This window comes from Heptranchias perlo, chromosome 6, assembly GCF_035084215.1.
Source record: "Heptranchias perlo isolate sHepPer1 chromosome 6, sHepPer1.hap1, whole genome shotgun sequence".
Lineage (NCBI taxonomy): Eukaryota > Metazoa > Chordata > Chondrichthyes > Hexanchiformes > Hexanchidae > Heptranchias > Heptranchias perlo.
Window position 1 is genome coordinate 65,225,526 of NC_090330.1, and position 17,760 is coordinate 65,243,285.

Genomic DNA, 17,760 nt, shown 5'->3' on the forward strand with positions numbered 1-17,760 from the left:
AACAGTTTCTCTCTATCTACTCTGTCTAGACCCTTCATAATTTTGAATACCTCTATCAAATCTGCTCTCAACTTTCTCTGTTCCAAGGAGAACAATCCCAGCTTCTTCATTCTATCCATGTAATTTAAGTCCCTCATCCCTGGAATCATTCTAGTAAATCTCCTCTGCACACTCTCTAAGGCCTTCACATCCTTCCTAAATTGCGGTGCCCAGAACTGGACACAATACTCCAGTTGTGGTCGAACCAGTGTTTTATAAAGGTTCATCATGACTTCCTTGCTTTTGTACTCTATGCCTCTATTTATAATGCCCAGGACATGCTGGATATGGCTCCATCAATGGAGAAGACCATCAACTAGGAGGTAACCTTTCACCAGAGTCTGCATACCAGACTGCTGGCTGAAGAATGCCTCAGAAGTAAGCAAGAAAGTAAAGTGACCTTCAAGCATTCCCTTAAACACAAAAAACAGACATACTTTTGAATGCTGAACATCATATCACAAATTGGTTTTACTGGGCTACCCCTGGTACCTCTTGTATTGTCCTTAAACTTATCTTGGTGCTCCACTGAAGTGGTAGCTGGGGACCAAGGATGCCAGTGTGCTTGGCTGTACTGTAGTATCATGAACCTCCTGGAAGCGAGGTGCCATTTGTCTAAGGGCTTCTGAGTCCTGGGAGGAGTCTTTTGCAGGCGTGTGGTCATCCTGGTCATGAGTAGGCATCAGGAGAGAGGATGACATTATGAAGGCTGGCTCTAGTCATGCTACTTGCGCTGGGTCCTAGATCTAACTACCCACTAATCAGTGGGAGGGCTGACATGATATCAATTATTCAGACCCTGAGAGATGGTGATGCAAAACCCTTTGAAGCCAGTTGGCATTGTTCTCTCGAAATGATCTCCCAAGGTCTAAAGTCCAATGTTGAAAGCATCTATGTTGGAATAACTGACTGACCCGGAGGTGTCTCTGTTAAGGGGCTGGTGCCGCCATGTGCTTCAGGTGGTGCTGCATTGTGCTGAATCCTTTTCGGATATTGGCACCGAGAATGGCATTGGACTCTGCTGTTACCACTCCCATTTACCCCAGGCCTGAATCCTCCTTGAATAAGCCTATGGCTACTCTCTATGCCCTTCGTGGCATTCTCTGAAGGACCCTTCGAAGTACCTGTCGCTGCCTTCATACGAGCAGAAACCCCAACTGCCCTATACTCCTCACTTGTCGACCTTGCCACCCAGCGCGCCCGCTGGGGGCTAATCTCACCAACTTCCTTCCTGTCCTGTTCACCTCTCCCACGATTGCTCCCTTGGATTCTGCCAGCAGATTAACAATCACTGCCTATCTCCATTCACTCACAAACAAGGCCCTTGCCAACCCGACATTATTCTGGATGATCGGATTGACATCCTGGCTCATGAATGACGACGTTGTCCCTTGAAGCCCCCCAACATGGCTATACTTTCCTTCACTCACCCCACCCAAATCATTGTGATGATGGTGTGGCCCTTACCAAGTCATGCCTTGGTCTGTCCCCCTACACCTCTGGCACCTTCTCCTCCTTTAAGCACTTTATTTTACCCCTCTCATGTCTCCTTTAAAAGCCATGTCAACACCCACCCTCCCCTCTCCCCCACCAAGGCCTATCCTGAGATTCTCCCCCAGATACCCGCTCTTTCGTCACTGAATGACTCTTCAACCTCAGTGATTTCAATCTCCATCTCAGCTCCCTTCACCCCTCTCCTGAATTCACTACCCACCTGTACTCCCTTAACTTCTACCCATATTCATGACCAACTCCTCATCCTTGCCATCTCCTGTGACTTCTCTGCTGCCACGGTCTCGTTCACTGACAAGGCCATCTCCAATTACTTCCTTGTATCCCTCCCGATCCATACCCACTACCCCCTTTCAACCCGACTCTTTTCTGTGTCCATCCCTGGAATAAGCTCTCCCATGTCACATACAACTGCACTTTCAAATTCCTAACTGCTTAGCATTTAGCTTTCCATTCACTATGATACTTCTGCAGCCATCAGTTTTCTCAACCACTCCTCCACCTCAAACTTTGATGCCCTTGTCCCCAGCAAAAGCTTTACTGTCTCCTATTCTGGCCATTCCTCTTGGTATGGCCCCCATCTTTGCTTCCTCTGGTCCAAGGGGTGCAGACTTGAGCACATCTGGTTGAGCCATCCATCACCAGATCTGTCTGGACTACATCAAGCGCTATTGAGCCTCACTCCCCTCTGCCAAAACCACCCAATACTCCAGGATCATCCTGGAGAACAAAGATAATTCCTGGGTTCTTTTCTACACTACCACCTGTCTCCTTAAACTCCTCCCCACAAGGGTCCAGCAGAAGTGCATAGTGCAGCAGCGGATCCGGTATACCAGCAGAGGAGAGAGGAGTAGTGGGATTGAAACCCACTGGTTCAAGGAACAGCTGTAGGAAGGTGTAGGGCACACAAGTTTGGGAGCAGCAGCAGGTGCTTGATTTATTTTGAACTATTTGGTGGTCTACAGTGTACTTCCAATTTGGCAACAGGTCTCTTCTTATTCCTAACTCTACCCAGAGATACTGGAGGCGATTTTCAACTCTACCCACACATTTCTTACCTGAGAGACAGATGACCAGCAGAGGAAATTCGCGAGGGAGAGGGCAGTTGGGGTTGGACCTTGGCCGCCCAAGGCCCGCCTGATGCAATTTTTAGGCCGGCCTGGAAATAGGCACACAGCACTCCTGTCTGTTTCGGATGGGGAGGGCTGTTTAAATATGCAAATCAGGTCCTACGCTGTTGAAGGACCCCCAGTTGCAATTTTGAAGTACAAATGGGTGGAGAATACATCCAGACTCTTTGCCCATTTATACTAGGCAGTTAGTGGCCTAACCAGTGGACTGTAAAGGGATCGCTGGTGACCGGTCCACAAAAGGCCCCCAAACCTTTTTTTAATTTTATTTTTGTGGAGCCAGGAGGAGCAAGAGAGCCCTTTTTGGCTCCACAAATATACTGTGGCCCACACCCGGCCCATGATCACCTCCCTACCCCCAGCCTGGTGGCATGCTCAGCGTAGGAGCCAGCTGATATTCCGCCATCCCACAGCTGCCAACCTGCAGCGGAGCAGCTGTTTGGTTCCCGCAGCTCTCTGCCTGCATTTAAATTAGGCCCGAACCTAAAAATGGTTTGGATTTTCCAACGCTGGCTTTGGGCAACTGCTTTGCCAACATCATGCCCATTTTGGGCATGTGTTTAAATTCACCCCCCACTCATTGTACCACCACCAATAAAAACTTTGCTTTCTATAGCTGCAATTGTGCTTTGTCTTCCTTTCCAATTCTCCTGAAAATTTTATAACTGGGATTATTTAGTTCCTAGTCTCACCCCAGGTGATTCAAAGTTTCTATCCAGGCTACAACATTCTGTCCCTCCATGCCTCTGGTTTTCCAACTTTATTTCTAAAGTATTAAAGATGCTTAGTGTTGATGCAAAGCAGTTTCCACTTACGACTGTGAAGTTGTAAGGGGGAAATTTTCAACCTGCACCCAGAACAGGCATGAAAACAGCACCCGCCCAAAGCCATGGTTGGGAAGCCTGTATCATTTTCAGGTTCAGGCCTCATTTAAATTCAGCCGGCGAGCTGTGGGTGCCAACCAGGTGGTCCACTGCAACTTGCCAGTTTTGGAAAGCCAAAAATCGGCCAGCTTCTACATGGAGCCGGCCAGCAGGTTGGGCCTGTTAGTAGGAACATAGGATCAGGAGTAGGCCATTCAGTCCCTCAAGCCTATTCCAGCATTCAGTTAGATAATAGCTGATCTGTACCTCCACCCCATTTAACCACCTTTGCTGCACGTCCGTTGATACCTTTACCTAATAAAAAAAAATCTATCAAACAACAATAATCTATCAATCAGGGGTAGCTGATCCCGGGGTTGCAAGACTGGGCCAAAAGATTCTTCTAAAATCTTATATTAAAAAAAAATTCCCTGAGTGTCCTGCAGTGGTCCCATTAAGGGCTATTGGTTAGGCCACTCAATGCCTGGTAACTGAAGATTGTAATTGGCATCCAGCATAGGAATCAAATGTTCATATTTAAACAGCCCTCTGCCTATTTTTTTGAGATGGACATCCATTGAAAGGCCTGCCCAAGAATTGAATCTAGCAGGCCTTGAGCATCAAAGGAATGTTTGTGGTGGTCCACCAGATTTCCTCCACTGGTCACCCATTTTTCAAGCGAGGAACGGGCAGCCAGCATTTGAAAATCGACCCCCATATTGTAAATCCAGAATCGGAGCCTCGCATGATTGGGAGAGAGACAGTGTGAGATACCCTGAAGGAGGCAGTCTCACAGCACTGTGGTTAGACGCTGCTTGGAATCTAACACCAGTGTGGTGTAAAAAGTGACCGGGTGCTGCCTTGGACCTCCTGGATACCTTTTTAAACCTACCTGGTGTTAATTTAAATGTTTAGACAATACAGATGCTGCCAGTCATGCTCTCTAAACTGCTAAAAGAGTTCAATGCAATCACGCATGCACAGAGCGTTCTCTGGGGCTAAACACTTAGAGTTCCAATCAGCAACATAAGCATTCTGGCTAGAATTGTCACTAACTAGACCAGTGGCTACGTGCAAATGCAACACATAACTTCGTAAATGTTGTATCTTTAAAAATAAAAATGCTTTAGGCCCCACACATCCCATTTGCCTGTCTGTTGAATACATTAAGAACACAGTTTGGGATTTTCTTTAAACAGTAATATGATTTCTTCTCACATCATCTAAGTTTCTTGGTGATAAGCACACCAGGAAGCATCAGTATTGAACCTTCTCCCTATCAACATATTGCACTTTAACACACTGCACTTAAATTCTAACTTGTCGCCTCAGTAATTTAAAACTGTAAAATGTGATAAAACATTTTCTCTCATTGGGCTATTGCTTCCTTTCAATGTTAGATTATACCTGATCAGACATGAAGTGCCAATAAACACACGTGTCAACAAATTAAACACTTTATTCACATTCAGATAAACTTGCACTCTCCTTAGACACAGAATTGATGATTGGAAATAAATGTGTTAGACCTTTGTGTGAGGTACTAAGTTTCTGCTATGCCTAAAATGCCAAACACTTCAGTATTGAAGAAAATACATATTTTTGCCTTGTACTAAAAAGTCAAACCTATTGCAGTTTAAAAAAGGAAAATGTTTGAATACCAGGGCTTTTCATTTGCCAGAGACATTTTTAAAATGTCCATATCCTTTGTTCTCTCCTTTAATTTTCCTACCCAGACTGTGCTCTATTCCCTGACCAAAAGGTGTATGAGTCTGCTCTGAGGATACTAACACTGACACAATGCACCCTATGCTGAGAAGTACACAAGGGCCAGAATTACAGGGCAGGAAGAGTTTTCTGAGCATGTGAATTGTTTATTGGTTCTCTTGCCTACATGCTATTTGTGAGCCAGCTGGGACAAGTAATAAATAGAGGACCAGATGTTAGTGAGTATGGAATAATATTTCCTCACAGCTACTTGTGCAACTCTGGAGCTCATTAGATATTCTTGTGACCCCACTCACAAAGGCCCTGCATGTGTTTCCCTTTGGTTCATATCGAACACGTTTACATATTTACTCAATTCTTCAAATGCTTGGAATGATACTGATATTTTATCAAAAATTAATTTTTAATGTTATGGCAGCATGTGCAGAAGAATCTCACTGTCCAAACATTAAAAAAAAATTGAAAAGCTCCTGGGTGGGTCCAGTTGCCCAGCCAGAGCACTTGTTAAAATTGGCTTCACACCAGGCTGGAAGTGTACACTAATCTGGTGTGAAGTCCAAGCGGTGTAACAATACTTTCTGGAGCAGGTCTCATATCTCTTGGCGTCAGTGCACTCAGGAGTCAGATCACCGACCTGATTTCCAAGTTGCACTATTGCTTTCATATTTATGCATATCCAAAACTACTTTGCCTCAGTGAAAATGCAGTAGTAAAATAACCTCTCTTGGCCTTAGTTACAAGCATTATTATCTATATCTGTTGTATATTAAAAATCTTACATCTGTGCGCAGTCTGTCAGTTTTTTCCATTATGAATCCCTATGTCCACATTAACAACTGATTATTAAAAACATATATAATCTGCCTGTTAATATAAGTTGGTTGCTCATGACAACTATTTTTACAAAATGTTGCTGCTATAGGGTGTAAAATTACTGTCAAGACTATAACATCATATCCCTCCATTCTAATTGTTGCTTCTAGTTTCCTGGCTTTATTTCTAATCTATCAAGGATGCTTTTATATTGCAATTTTGGTGATTTCCACTTGGCACCAATGGCAAAGTTGTAGTATAAATCTGGAGTTGGGATTTCACCTGATTCTATGGGTTTATTCTTATTTAGTCCTTTTCTATATACTTATTACTTATGTATATGGGTTTCAGCCATGCTTCACCACACTGTTAAACACATGTTAGCAGCCATTAAAATGTTAACTGCAATGTTACATTCTGATCTATTCTTTTGAAAGTGCAGGTGCCTGTGGAATTCAACTCCTTCTCTGATGTTATAAGCCTCTCCCAAAAATAGCAGATCAGTAAGACACACAGAAACTGCCATTCTCAAAACAATGTTGAAATTGATTGATGCATGCTAAATGCATCATAAAAATAAATGTAGTTATCAACAAAATGGGCATTACAGCTTTTTAAGGACCTATCGTTTTAACGTTTCACACTCCTATAAAGCACAGCAATTTACGAGGACTAGAATCCAATGATTACTTACAGTAGACTTAAAATGCCTTATTGTAATTGTCGCGTGATGTTTAAATGATCAAAAATATCTTTCTATAATGAAGTTTTTTTGGCCGTCTGTCAAACTTTGGTGAAATTCTTTGCAAATTACCAGTGAAATGAGGCCCCTGTAGAGCTAAAGAACTTAGAAGCTGCCAAAATGGTTCAGTGATTTAATGTCGGTGTCCCACAGCTTCAGATGTAATCAGCAGATGCTCCAGTATTAACATAAATGTTTTTCTAACCTCAGCTGTCGGAGAGAAATAAAAGCTTCCTATCTGTTTCTGATCAAATTCGTTTTGCTTGCTTTTGCATAATTAACGTCCCTTGATGATACCTAACCTTTCTTTCTAATATCGAATGTTGGTCTAGGCAAAATCCATGCCAGTCTGAACAATCAGCATACAGTATGTGAAGAGAAATTGAAATAGATTTTATGCAATCTCCTCATTTCTAATAATTACCATTCTGTGCATGAATTGCAGAAGCGAATGACATACTGTTATTTTGTTCTTCCTCCACCACATGCAATGTGCCATTTCATAAGGTCATTTCTGTTATTTCTTCCTACTAACATTTTACTGCTTGAAAAATTGCAGCATTCTGATTCAGTTCTGAGCAACTCGAGACGAAGAATTGTGGAGTTCTGCAATTAAATAACCTTCAGAATGCCAAACGGAAGCCTTCATTTAAAAAATGTCTGCACAAGGTTCAGCTGGCTACTGTGTTACATTGGCATTTTGCAGTGTCGATAGCAATACCTCAATATTTTCAATATCTTGGTTTTTTTTCTACAAAACTAATTAGGGTAAATTCAATGGCAGGTACCTCGAGAGAACACAAGGTGGACAAACTGGTAATAAACGTTCAAAAATATGGATATGTAAACTTTAATATATTACTGTGTACAGATAGCTTATCTGGAACACTTGTGTTTCCTTCCTCCCTGAATACACTGTAGTAAATGCAAAGTGGTGGGCTATCCTGAAGTTGTGGGCGGAGTCACGCTACAAGATACTGGCAGACAGCAATACATCACAGTCCAATATATCATGTCACCCCCTACTGGCTAATGCTGTTTCTCAAAAACTGGTTCTAAAATACTGATAGCCAGCAAAGCCACTAGGTTTTGGAAAAAGCATTTATTTCCTTGCCTCTGGTCTAAAGGTGATCATACTACAGAGGTTTGCTGAGATTGTCCAAGCTACTGTGTAAAGTACTCATCCATCACTGTGAGCCCCCTGGTCATGAAATGACAGTGCAGTAAATATCTTCAGCAGAAGCCTTTTAAAGTACAAGCTGTTTTCTGTAGGAATTTTCAGCTTTCACATAAAACACACAGTCATGAGTGACTGCTTCTGTTCCAAAGTCATTACTGTTTGGATGATAGAACATCTTTCAGAGAATAACCAAAAACTTTAAATGTCATGTCAAGTTTGTTGAGGCTGTTTTCAGGCTATGCTCAAGGTTACATGAATATGGAGTGTCCCTTTTTTATAGTTGAAGATGTGGGAGAGGATAATTCATAATGTTTGCTAGATGTCTGCAACCCGGCTGATAACATTTCTGTCTCTTGCTCTTATGGAAAGTCAATCAGCCAAAGCCATTTAATCATTGACTGTACAGCTGACTACTACAGCAGGTGTGATAAGTCAAGATCACTGTCACTTATTAGTAACATGCTGCAAAGATATCAGAAAGATACAAAATAGATTGTGTTTGAAAATTAAATTGTGCTTTTGCTGTACCTCTAAGTCTTTAAAATTCTGAGATAAATCTCAAAACTCTGCAGTTTGAAACCAAAAAAGTTTTGATGCACAGGTATTGATGGTAGTTGGTACTCTTACTTTTTATTGTGTTCATCACACCTGCCTTACTCAACATGTAAATGCTAATCAGTTTATTAAAGATGCATTCTCTTATGCTGGCATCATTCTCCCTGAAGCTGAATTTGCTGAGAGGAAAAACATGATTTCTAAATTGAGACCATCGGGTTTATGCTATCAAACCTCTACTTATCTAATTTATGTGCCTCTATGCATGATTGACATTTCCTCTAGTTTCCATCACCTTTGTATTTTCCATCTTTGCTACCTGTACACTGTTTACTCCACATTTCTCTACTTTGCATAGTATTTTTTAGCCTGTTCAACTCTCTTCTGTAATTTAATTTCCCTTTTTTTCCCACTGCAGAAAATCAAACAGCGCAACTGGAAAGGTCACGTTCTCGCCAGAATATCCACTTAAATGCAACAAGAATTCCAATTGCCAAGGAGCTCAGTTATGAAGCAGAGGCTCAATCATCTACTACAAGGAGTAAAGCTGTCAGGAAAAGGGAGGGACATGCTGTTTTAGACATCAGGGAGATGGAGATGGGAACTATTAGTTCCAGTGCTAAGGGCGATGCTGTTCCTGAAGTAGAAGCACTACTGGCTAGGTTACGTGCTCTATAGACCATAGCTTAACATTGAGATCTAACTATACTGAAAAACTGCAGAAATGTTTAAGTTACTGAAAAGACAACCAAATGACTAGTATTAGATACAAATTCCCAAACTATTGGTACAAGCACTTTGTGAATTGAAATAAACCTGTAACGACAAAACATGCATTAAGATACAGAAGTTATTTTTCAGAACTAGTAAAACAAAGCAGCAGGAATCCTGTGTCTGCCTTGTGTGCTTGCATTTATTTGCCCTGTTTACATGGAAAATCTACTGATCCAAATTCTCTTCTGTCTTCCTTGCTGTTTACACAGTACCTTATCCCTAAATCAGGTTATGCAACAAATGTTTTCAATTCGCAATGTGACGCATGCAGTGCGATAGCAGAAAATCAGCAGGGCTTCAAATCAGACCATGTGGACAAATGCTTCCCAAATCATTTTTACTTGTAATAATTTTTAAATCAGTAGTACAAAGTAAATTTTTAATCCGACTGCAACAGTGAATTCTTCACCGGTGCATTTTGATTCAGAACAGGTGCAAATTAGATATGGAACTAACTTAGTGTCTGCCATGTGAACAGGGTCATTTTTATTGTTAATTACTTGCTGCCATCTTGATTCATAATGGAAGATAGTTTGTGTTTTCAACTTAACCAGGCATATACTAATAGAAACTCAGTACAAAATACACCTTACTTTCTTACAAACCTATCACAATAATAATTCTCTAAAACATATATTACAGTGGGATTTATGCTTACCAAATATTGCAGGGAAGAAAATGACATTGCTTATGTACCAAAGAGCATTATAATCTGCTTAAAATTGTATTTAAAATATAAACAATTTATATTATTTGCAGAACTATGCAGTTTCCCTAAAATGTTTGTGTTTGTACATATACATATATTTATATTCTTTATATTCATTGTTTTCTTATGATTGTTGGAGCAGTTTTATTTTGGTAATTTTTGCAGTGCTTTTACCATTTGAGTGATATGTACATAATTATATCATCAAAACAATTCCAGTCAGATAGTGAACAATGCTGCTTGCCATCATTGTATAAAAGCATTTGGCATCAATTATAATTTAATGTATAATATGTACAAGGTAATATGTTGCCCATATTTTCTGAGCATTCTGTCCTGTGTTATATCTGAACATGCAGACTTTTCATTCTTCTCATGTCCTTTGTGATTTTACATCACACATGCATTGTTCTTCATTGCAAGTGGGTTGCTCATCCCTCCCTGTACTGTCAACTCACCTTGATGTGACCACCATCCACTTTTCAGGAACAGTGCTGATGAGGAAAAAGTACCTTGTATATGCTATACAAAGTAATTGATGATCAAGGAATACAGAGCATAAAGGTATAAAAGTCCCTTGCTGGCTTTGGGCATGTTTGTGAGCAAATGGTATACCAGAGCTAACATGGGACCACATACATATCTGCAATTCAGTCTGGCCATCCATTATTCTACATATAAACATTGTAAGCAAATCAATTCATAACCCAAATCTGTTTCAAAGTATTAGTGTGTTATATGGGAAATGATGCAATTCTTTCTGTGATGGGCATTGCAAACAAATGACTTCACGAGGAAATGTAATATTTGCAAATTATCTAAACACTCCTTGCTGCAATATATTCATGAATTTATTAATAAGATACCATGTATGGCATTTGTAGCTGTATCATTGTAGAACAGACTTATTTACAGGACCTAAAGTCATAAGTGTATTATTGTTTTTTTTGTTATTATGCCTGCTGCTCTGATTTCCTGCCTCAATTCCTAGAAGCGATGATTAGTAGATAATTCAGTGGAATAAGGGACAAGGCACATTATGTAGGGTTGAAATGTTTCTATAATAAAAACATGAACTATACAGAAAAAAATGTATTTGTTCCCTTGTTACAGTGTGTTAACAGGAGTGATTACAAAGAAACATGAACTAAATTGGTTCCAGTTACTCAAATTATTGAGTTATATTGAGTACCAGTTATGTAATAATTTAGTTCCAGTGTCCACTTCTGGTAAATTAGCTTGATATTTGCTGTGGTATTAGACTGGTTCAGTCTAGTATTAATAATAAACAAAATCATGTTTATTAACAAAATCAACAAAACCAATGAATTTAAATTTAAAAAGTTAATGTGTGTTGTTCTACAGTTTCAGATAAACATTTCTCTAGCACCAAATGGTGTTGTCTTTGATTAACTAGGCATAATACAGCCCAAAGCATTATTACGTCCTTCCAGCACTGTCTATATTGCGGAAGGCATCAAAACAGATGTGTACTTACATTTACCATTAATACAGGACTGCATTAGCTAATTTTAACTCTAAATCTCATTTGTTCATTAATTTATTCACATGAAGATTGATAAGTGTCAATCAAGTGTAATCTTGCTCTTGAGGTCTATTGCTTTGAAATGTTCCAGCTATAGTAGACACAATTAAAATGAAATCTAGTTTTACTTTTCACTGCCTTGCTCAGTGAACTTATCTGTCTATAATATATTAAAAATCTTATGTCTGTGCCCATTTCCTGTCAACTTTTTCCATTATAAATTCCTATGTCCACATTTATAATAGAAAAAAGCTTATGTAAACTTGTCATGCTATAATTAAACCCTCTCCCAGTAGAGATGCAACAGTGCCACCACTGGCAGAGGGGTGTAATTACAGCATGATATGTTTACATAGGCAATTTCCATTATAAATGTGGACATAGGTATTTATAATGGAAATTTAAAAATGAGGACAGAGTGTATGGTTTGATGCCTTGATCCAATTATCCTCTGCCTGTAACCTCTGTAAACTACACTTGTTTTTGACTCTCCATGTGCAATGCCCTAGGAGATTGACTTGTGTATGGATATAGAAAATGAAGAGACAGTCTTTTTAAAATTATGTTTATTTGGTACCTTGAGTAATTCTGGTTAACTCATACTAGCTACCAGTGTTTACTGTGCTTCAGATTCTAAACTTTTAAAATTGTTATTTATAAGAGCAGTGTTTGCTCACATTGTAACTTCTTCGAAATAAAAAGAAAAATCCTAGTAACCTGAAATTAAAACCAGAAAATGACGATCATGCTCTGAAAGATAAAGAAAGTTTGAGATTTTGAATGCAGACCTTTTCCAAAAACTATTGTTATCTGCAGACATGAAGTGTTTACTAAAAAAAAGGTTATCAAGCCCTCTTCTTCCACAGTTTGTGTACAATTTACCTTGTTTTTAACTACACTTAGTCATTCACTTGAGGGAAGGTTCTGTAAAGTTTCACTCTGAACACACTTTTTCTCCCGTGCTCCCATGGTAATCAAGCAAAACTCCACCATATCCTCCTATCCTTACACCTCCATTGTTCTCCGCCAGGAGTTTTCCACAGACCTAGGAACATAGGACCCATTGTCTTCTTGAATATTTGATCTATTTCTCCATGCTTATCCCAATAACCTTAAGTCCCATTTCTAACCTAGTATTTAACTACCTCTTTTAATAGGAGTTCATTGGTACCACATTAGCTACTATTGCTGGGAGTCTGTTCCTATTCTTGCCAGGTGCATAACTTTGCACTTGTGTCCTTTTGATCTGCAGTTACTTTCCACGCCTAATAGCTTGGTTACAACTATCTTATCCATACATTTTAGCATTTTAAAAACTTGGAACAGATCACCTTTTAATTTCCTTTTCTCCAGTAAAATACATTCAGCTGTATGTCAGAACTTAGAACCTCAAGTCTCAGAAAAATTCTCATTAATCTTCTCTGCAAATCTGTCCCAACACATCAAGGCCCTTTCACATCAGGGAAGGTGCCCAATACCTGAAACAATACTGTGTATATAACCTCAGACTCCTGGAAGGGAGGAATCCAAGGCTTCCTCTGGTGTGAAGCAGAGATCCAATTATGCAGTCCTGCTACAGTGCCAGTAGAACTCCAATGCATAGTACACAAGTAGTATAAACTTATATAGGACCTTGGTTAGACCACCCTTGGAGTTCTGTGAACAGTTCCGGTCTCCAAATTATAAAAAGGATTTAGAGGCACTGGAGATGGTGCAAAAAAGATTTACTAGGATGATACCAGAACTGAGAGGTTATATCTATCAGGAGAAATTGAACAGCCTGGGGCTCTTTTCTCTACAAAAGAGAAGACTGAGGGGTGACCTGATAGAGGTGTTTAAGATTATGAACAGGTTTGATAGGGTAGATGTAGAGAAGATGTTTCCACTTGTGGGGGAGGTCAGAACTAGAGGCCATAAATATAATAAATCTAATATATATATCTAAATCCATATATCTAATAAATCCAATAAGGAATTCAGGAGAAACTCCTTTACCAGAGAGTGGTTAGAATGTAGAACTTGCTACCACAAGGAGTAGTTGAGGTGACTAGCATAGATGCAATAAAGGGAAAACTAGATAAACATATAAGGGAGAAAGGAATAGAAGGGTATGCTGATAGGTTTAGATGAAATAGGGAGGGAGGAGGCTTGTGTGGAGCATAAACACCGCCATGGACCTGTTGGGCCAAATGGTCTGTTTCTGTGCTGTACATTCTATGTAATTCTTTGATGTCAAGTAATTTTACAGGCTGCACTGAGTGGGATATCCAGCGAATCAGAAACTCTGAAGCTGCTGCTCACAGCTAAAGCAGAGTTGTGCAAATTTAAAGTCTTGCTGCTAACAGTTCAGGTTGGCCACAAGAAAGAACCCAGAGTAGGACTGCTACTTTTGAGAATGTTACTCTGGAGGTCTTACTCCGGCCAATGCTGCAAATGTGAGTCGTCCAATATGGAGCTGATGGCACACTTCAATAATGAGAACTGTTGGCAATGCCTGGGTGGAGGTGGCCGAGTGAGTGAATGCAGTTTCAAACATTCATAGATTGTGGAAGCAGATGAGCAATGAATCTGGACCCATGGAGCCCAGCTTAGCCAGCAACAATTTAGCTTGGCTCCCTGAACTTAGTGCATACCTTCCAGTAAATTCCGACATTACTTCATTCTCACCTTGGTGTTACTTCACTGAAGCGGCATGCATTGCACTCAAGCAACCATTGAGCTGGTTAACACATGCTGTAGGGTCCACTTTTCTCTGCCATTGAAATATGCATCTAATACTGCGCATGTTAGGGGCACCGAGCATGCTACCCACGCAAGCGATTTGCCTACTTATGGACTCCTATGTAGGCTAAGCACTTGAGTGGCAGTGTTTCTGCTCTTTCAAATTCCAACATATGTACATTTTTTATTTGCTTGCAGGAAAAGACTGCACATTTCAGATGAGAACAAAAGCGGACCGCAGCTAGCCTCACATTTATCACCTATTGCCTCTCTGTGAGACAAATGCCCTACAAATACTGGGGCCGTTGGCAATGGGGGAGAATGTGGTCAGAAGCCTCCCGAAGCTCTGGCTCAATACCATTCTTAGCTTATTCTTTCTACCTCTACACATTCTCGGGTCCATTCACGGATATTGCAAACGACAGCATAATAAACAATATCTTGCCATATAAGCTCTGTTTGAAGGGGTGTCTAAATGTCAGCATTCTAACATATGCTCTTCCTCTGATCATATAGGTGCCCATGAAGATCACAGAGGGGTAATGTCTACCCTGTTCCCAGCACCTCACAGAACTCCGCATCACTCAGTCCAACAATGGCAATCGCCATATATCCCTTGGTGGGGGCGGGGGGGACACGGAAATCAGTTATTGAGTTGCAGGGGTGAGCACGAGCACGGAGGAGCAGAAGCCTGCTGCCTGGAGGTCCAGCTGAAGTCCTCCTTCAGTTGTTGAGCCCATTAATTACAACCTCAAGGGACCTGCCCACAACCAAAGGCTCATATATAAGCAATCATTTGAATGTGTTCCGAGCGCCATGCAAAGTCAGGGATGATTATAGAGGTGTCCACAAACTCCATCCGTGCAATGATGTTTGGCAACTGCACCAAGCTGTAGACCAATGTGGAATAAGTGGCCATTCCGGGGCCATCTGCAGCAGAGGCCCCAATGATAGATGCTGATCGCAGGCACAGCTTCCCTAATGAATGCTCTGGCTGAGGTTATATATGTCTTAATTTCCAGCCTCTTATCGAGTTTTAGCATGGTGCGGGATCAGATGGAGACAGCTATAATGCAGGACTTCAACTACCTAATTGCTGCCTAGTAGTTTGTTCCCACTGAAGTTACCAGAAATGCTGAGGGAGTGCCCGTCAGCAGATGAATGGCAGGAGTTTGGCATAGATGATGCCTCCGTCTCTTAGAGCAATGCCATATTCATTCCACACAGCTGCGCCACTCAAATGACTTGCAATATGCCCGATATCATGCAGGGCCACTGCAGCATTAGATATGGCAACGGCAGCTGCAGGACCATCTTCTGATCCAGTAGAGGAGTTAATGGACCATCTCTATCCTGGGAGGCACATACAGACTCCCAGCAGCCAGCCATCATATTTCCTCCTTCCCCGGTCAATCACTTAGAACACTCGGTTAGGTAGTAGAAGGTGCACACTTGCACCTCACAATATTAAGGAGAATAAAATGGTTAGATTTTATTTCAACTGAGAGTTCACTCGGGTGGGAAGGAATAAGTAGCAGCAGAGTAATGGATTTGTATTCGTTATAGTTGAAGTAAGCCAGAAGGAACTATGAAATCTACCATTATATTGTCTTGATTCCAGATTTTCTTTGTCCCCGTGATCCTGTCCGGCAGATCATACTAGATAGTCATCACTCTTTGTGTAAATAAGTGCTTCCTGACATCGATCCTGAACTTCCCTTTTACCAGTTTGTACCTTTGTCCTTTTGTTCTGCAATTGTGGCTTAACGTGAAAGGATTAACCTTTTCGGTTCCATTTAATTTGTATACCTCCACAAGGTTCCTTCTTAGTTATCTCTCTTCATGGCTGGAGAGTCCTGTCCTCATAATTAAGTCTTCTGAACAAACTAGACAATAATGAGACACCATGGATGAATAAAGAGATAAGGGTAAAATTGAAACTAAAGAAAAAGGCATACACTAAGTACATAGACAATAAAGGAGAGGATGACAAAAGAGAATATGAAGAGGTCAAGAAAGAAGTCAAAAAAACAATTAGGAAGGCAAAGAGGAATTATAAAATGAAATTATCGAAGAATATAAAAAGAAATAGTAAAGTATTCTATGGACACACAAATAACAAAAGGAAAATTACGATAGGGATAGGGCCACTGAGGGATGCACAAGATAAACTCACAGATAATGATAGTGAAATGGCAGAAATATTGAATAGTTACTTTGCCTTGGTTTTTACCTGAGAGACTAACAGGGTGGACATGACATTAGAACAAGAGATCAAAAGGGATATCAAGACATTTAAGATAGAAAGGAGGGAGATAATTAATAAAATAGACAAACTTAGAGAGGATAAAACCCCAGGTCTGGAAGGATTGCATTTGTGCATACTCAAAAAAGCTAAGGAAGAGATAGCAGAGGCACTAGTATATATATATTTTAAAAATCAATAGAAAAGGGAATAGTGCCAGCGGACTGGCGGACAGCTAATGTTATTCCTATATTCAAAAAGGGAGATAGAATAAATCCAAGGAACTATAGACCAGTCAGCATAACGTCAATGGTAGGAAAAATATTGAAATCTTTACTCAAAGATGCAATAGAAAATCATCTAGAAACCAAAAATATAAAGAATAGTCAGCACGGATTTCAAAAGTGAAGGTCATACTTGACCAACCTTATTGAATTATTTGAAGAAGTAGCAGAAAGAGTAGACAAGGGTAATGCAGTATATGTAATATACCTGGCCTTTAAAAGACCTTTGATAAGGTACCTGGGGGTTTGATAAGGTACCTGGCGGCTCACCACCACCTTCTCGAGGGCAGTTAGGGATGGGCAATAAATGCTGGCCTCGCCAGCGACGCCCACATCCCGTGAACGAATAAAAAAAAAACATAGTAGATTCATGATTAAGGTCAGAGCATGTGGAGTCAGGGGACAAGTAGCAGAATGGATAGCAAACTGGCTACAAAACAGAAAACAGAGTAGGGGGTTAAAGGTAGTTACTCAGACTGGCAGAAGGTGGGAAATGGGATCGATGTTGGGACCACTTGCTCACCATTTACATAAAAGATTTGGACTCGGGAATCGGAAGTACAATATCAAAATTTGTGGATCACATCAAATTGGGGTATAAGTGATACTGAGGAAAACTGCGAAAAAAAACAAGAAGACGTTAAAAAACTTGCAGAATGGGTGTGTAAATGACAAATGAATTTCAATATAGATAAGTGTGAGGTCGTGCATTTTGGTAGGAGACCACCTACTCCTTGGAAAATAAGTATAAATGGGATAGAGGTGCAAAAGGATCTAGGGGTACAGATTCACTAATCATTAAAAGTAGCAGTGCAGGTTAACAAAGCCAAGAAAAGTGCAAACTAGCACTGGAATTCATTTCTAGGGGAATAGAATTCAAAAGCACATAAGCTATGTTAAACTTATATAGAACCTTGGT

At 40.4% G+C, this 17,760-nt stretch overlaps 1 protein-coding gene across 1 annotated transcript in view; it reads left to right on the forward strand.

The window, feature by feature from the left end:
- LOC137323053 (protein diaphanous homolog 3-like) overlaps positions 1 to 9,970 on the forward strand; it is a 796,634-nt gene extending 786,664 nt beyond the window's left edge. Inside the window, exon 28 of the mRNA XM_067986438.1 lies at positions 8,981 to 9,970. Within this exon, the coding sequence (XP_067842539.1) occupies positions 8,981 to 9,240 (260 nt within the window). The 3' untranslated portion in view covers positions 9,241 to 9,970. The remainder of the gene's footprint in view (positions 1 to 8,980) is intronic.
- The last annotated feature ends 7,790 nt before the right edge of the window (positions 9,971 to 17,760 follow it).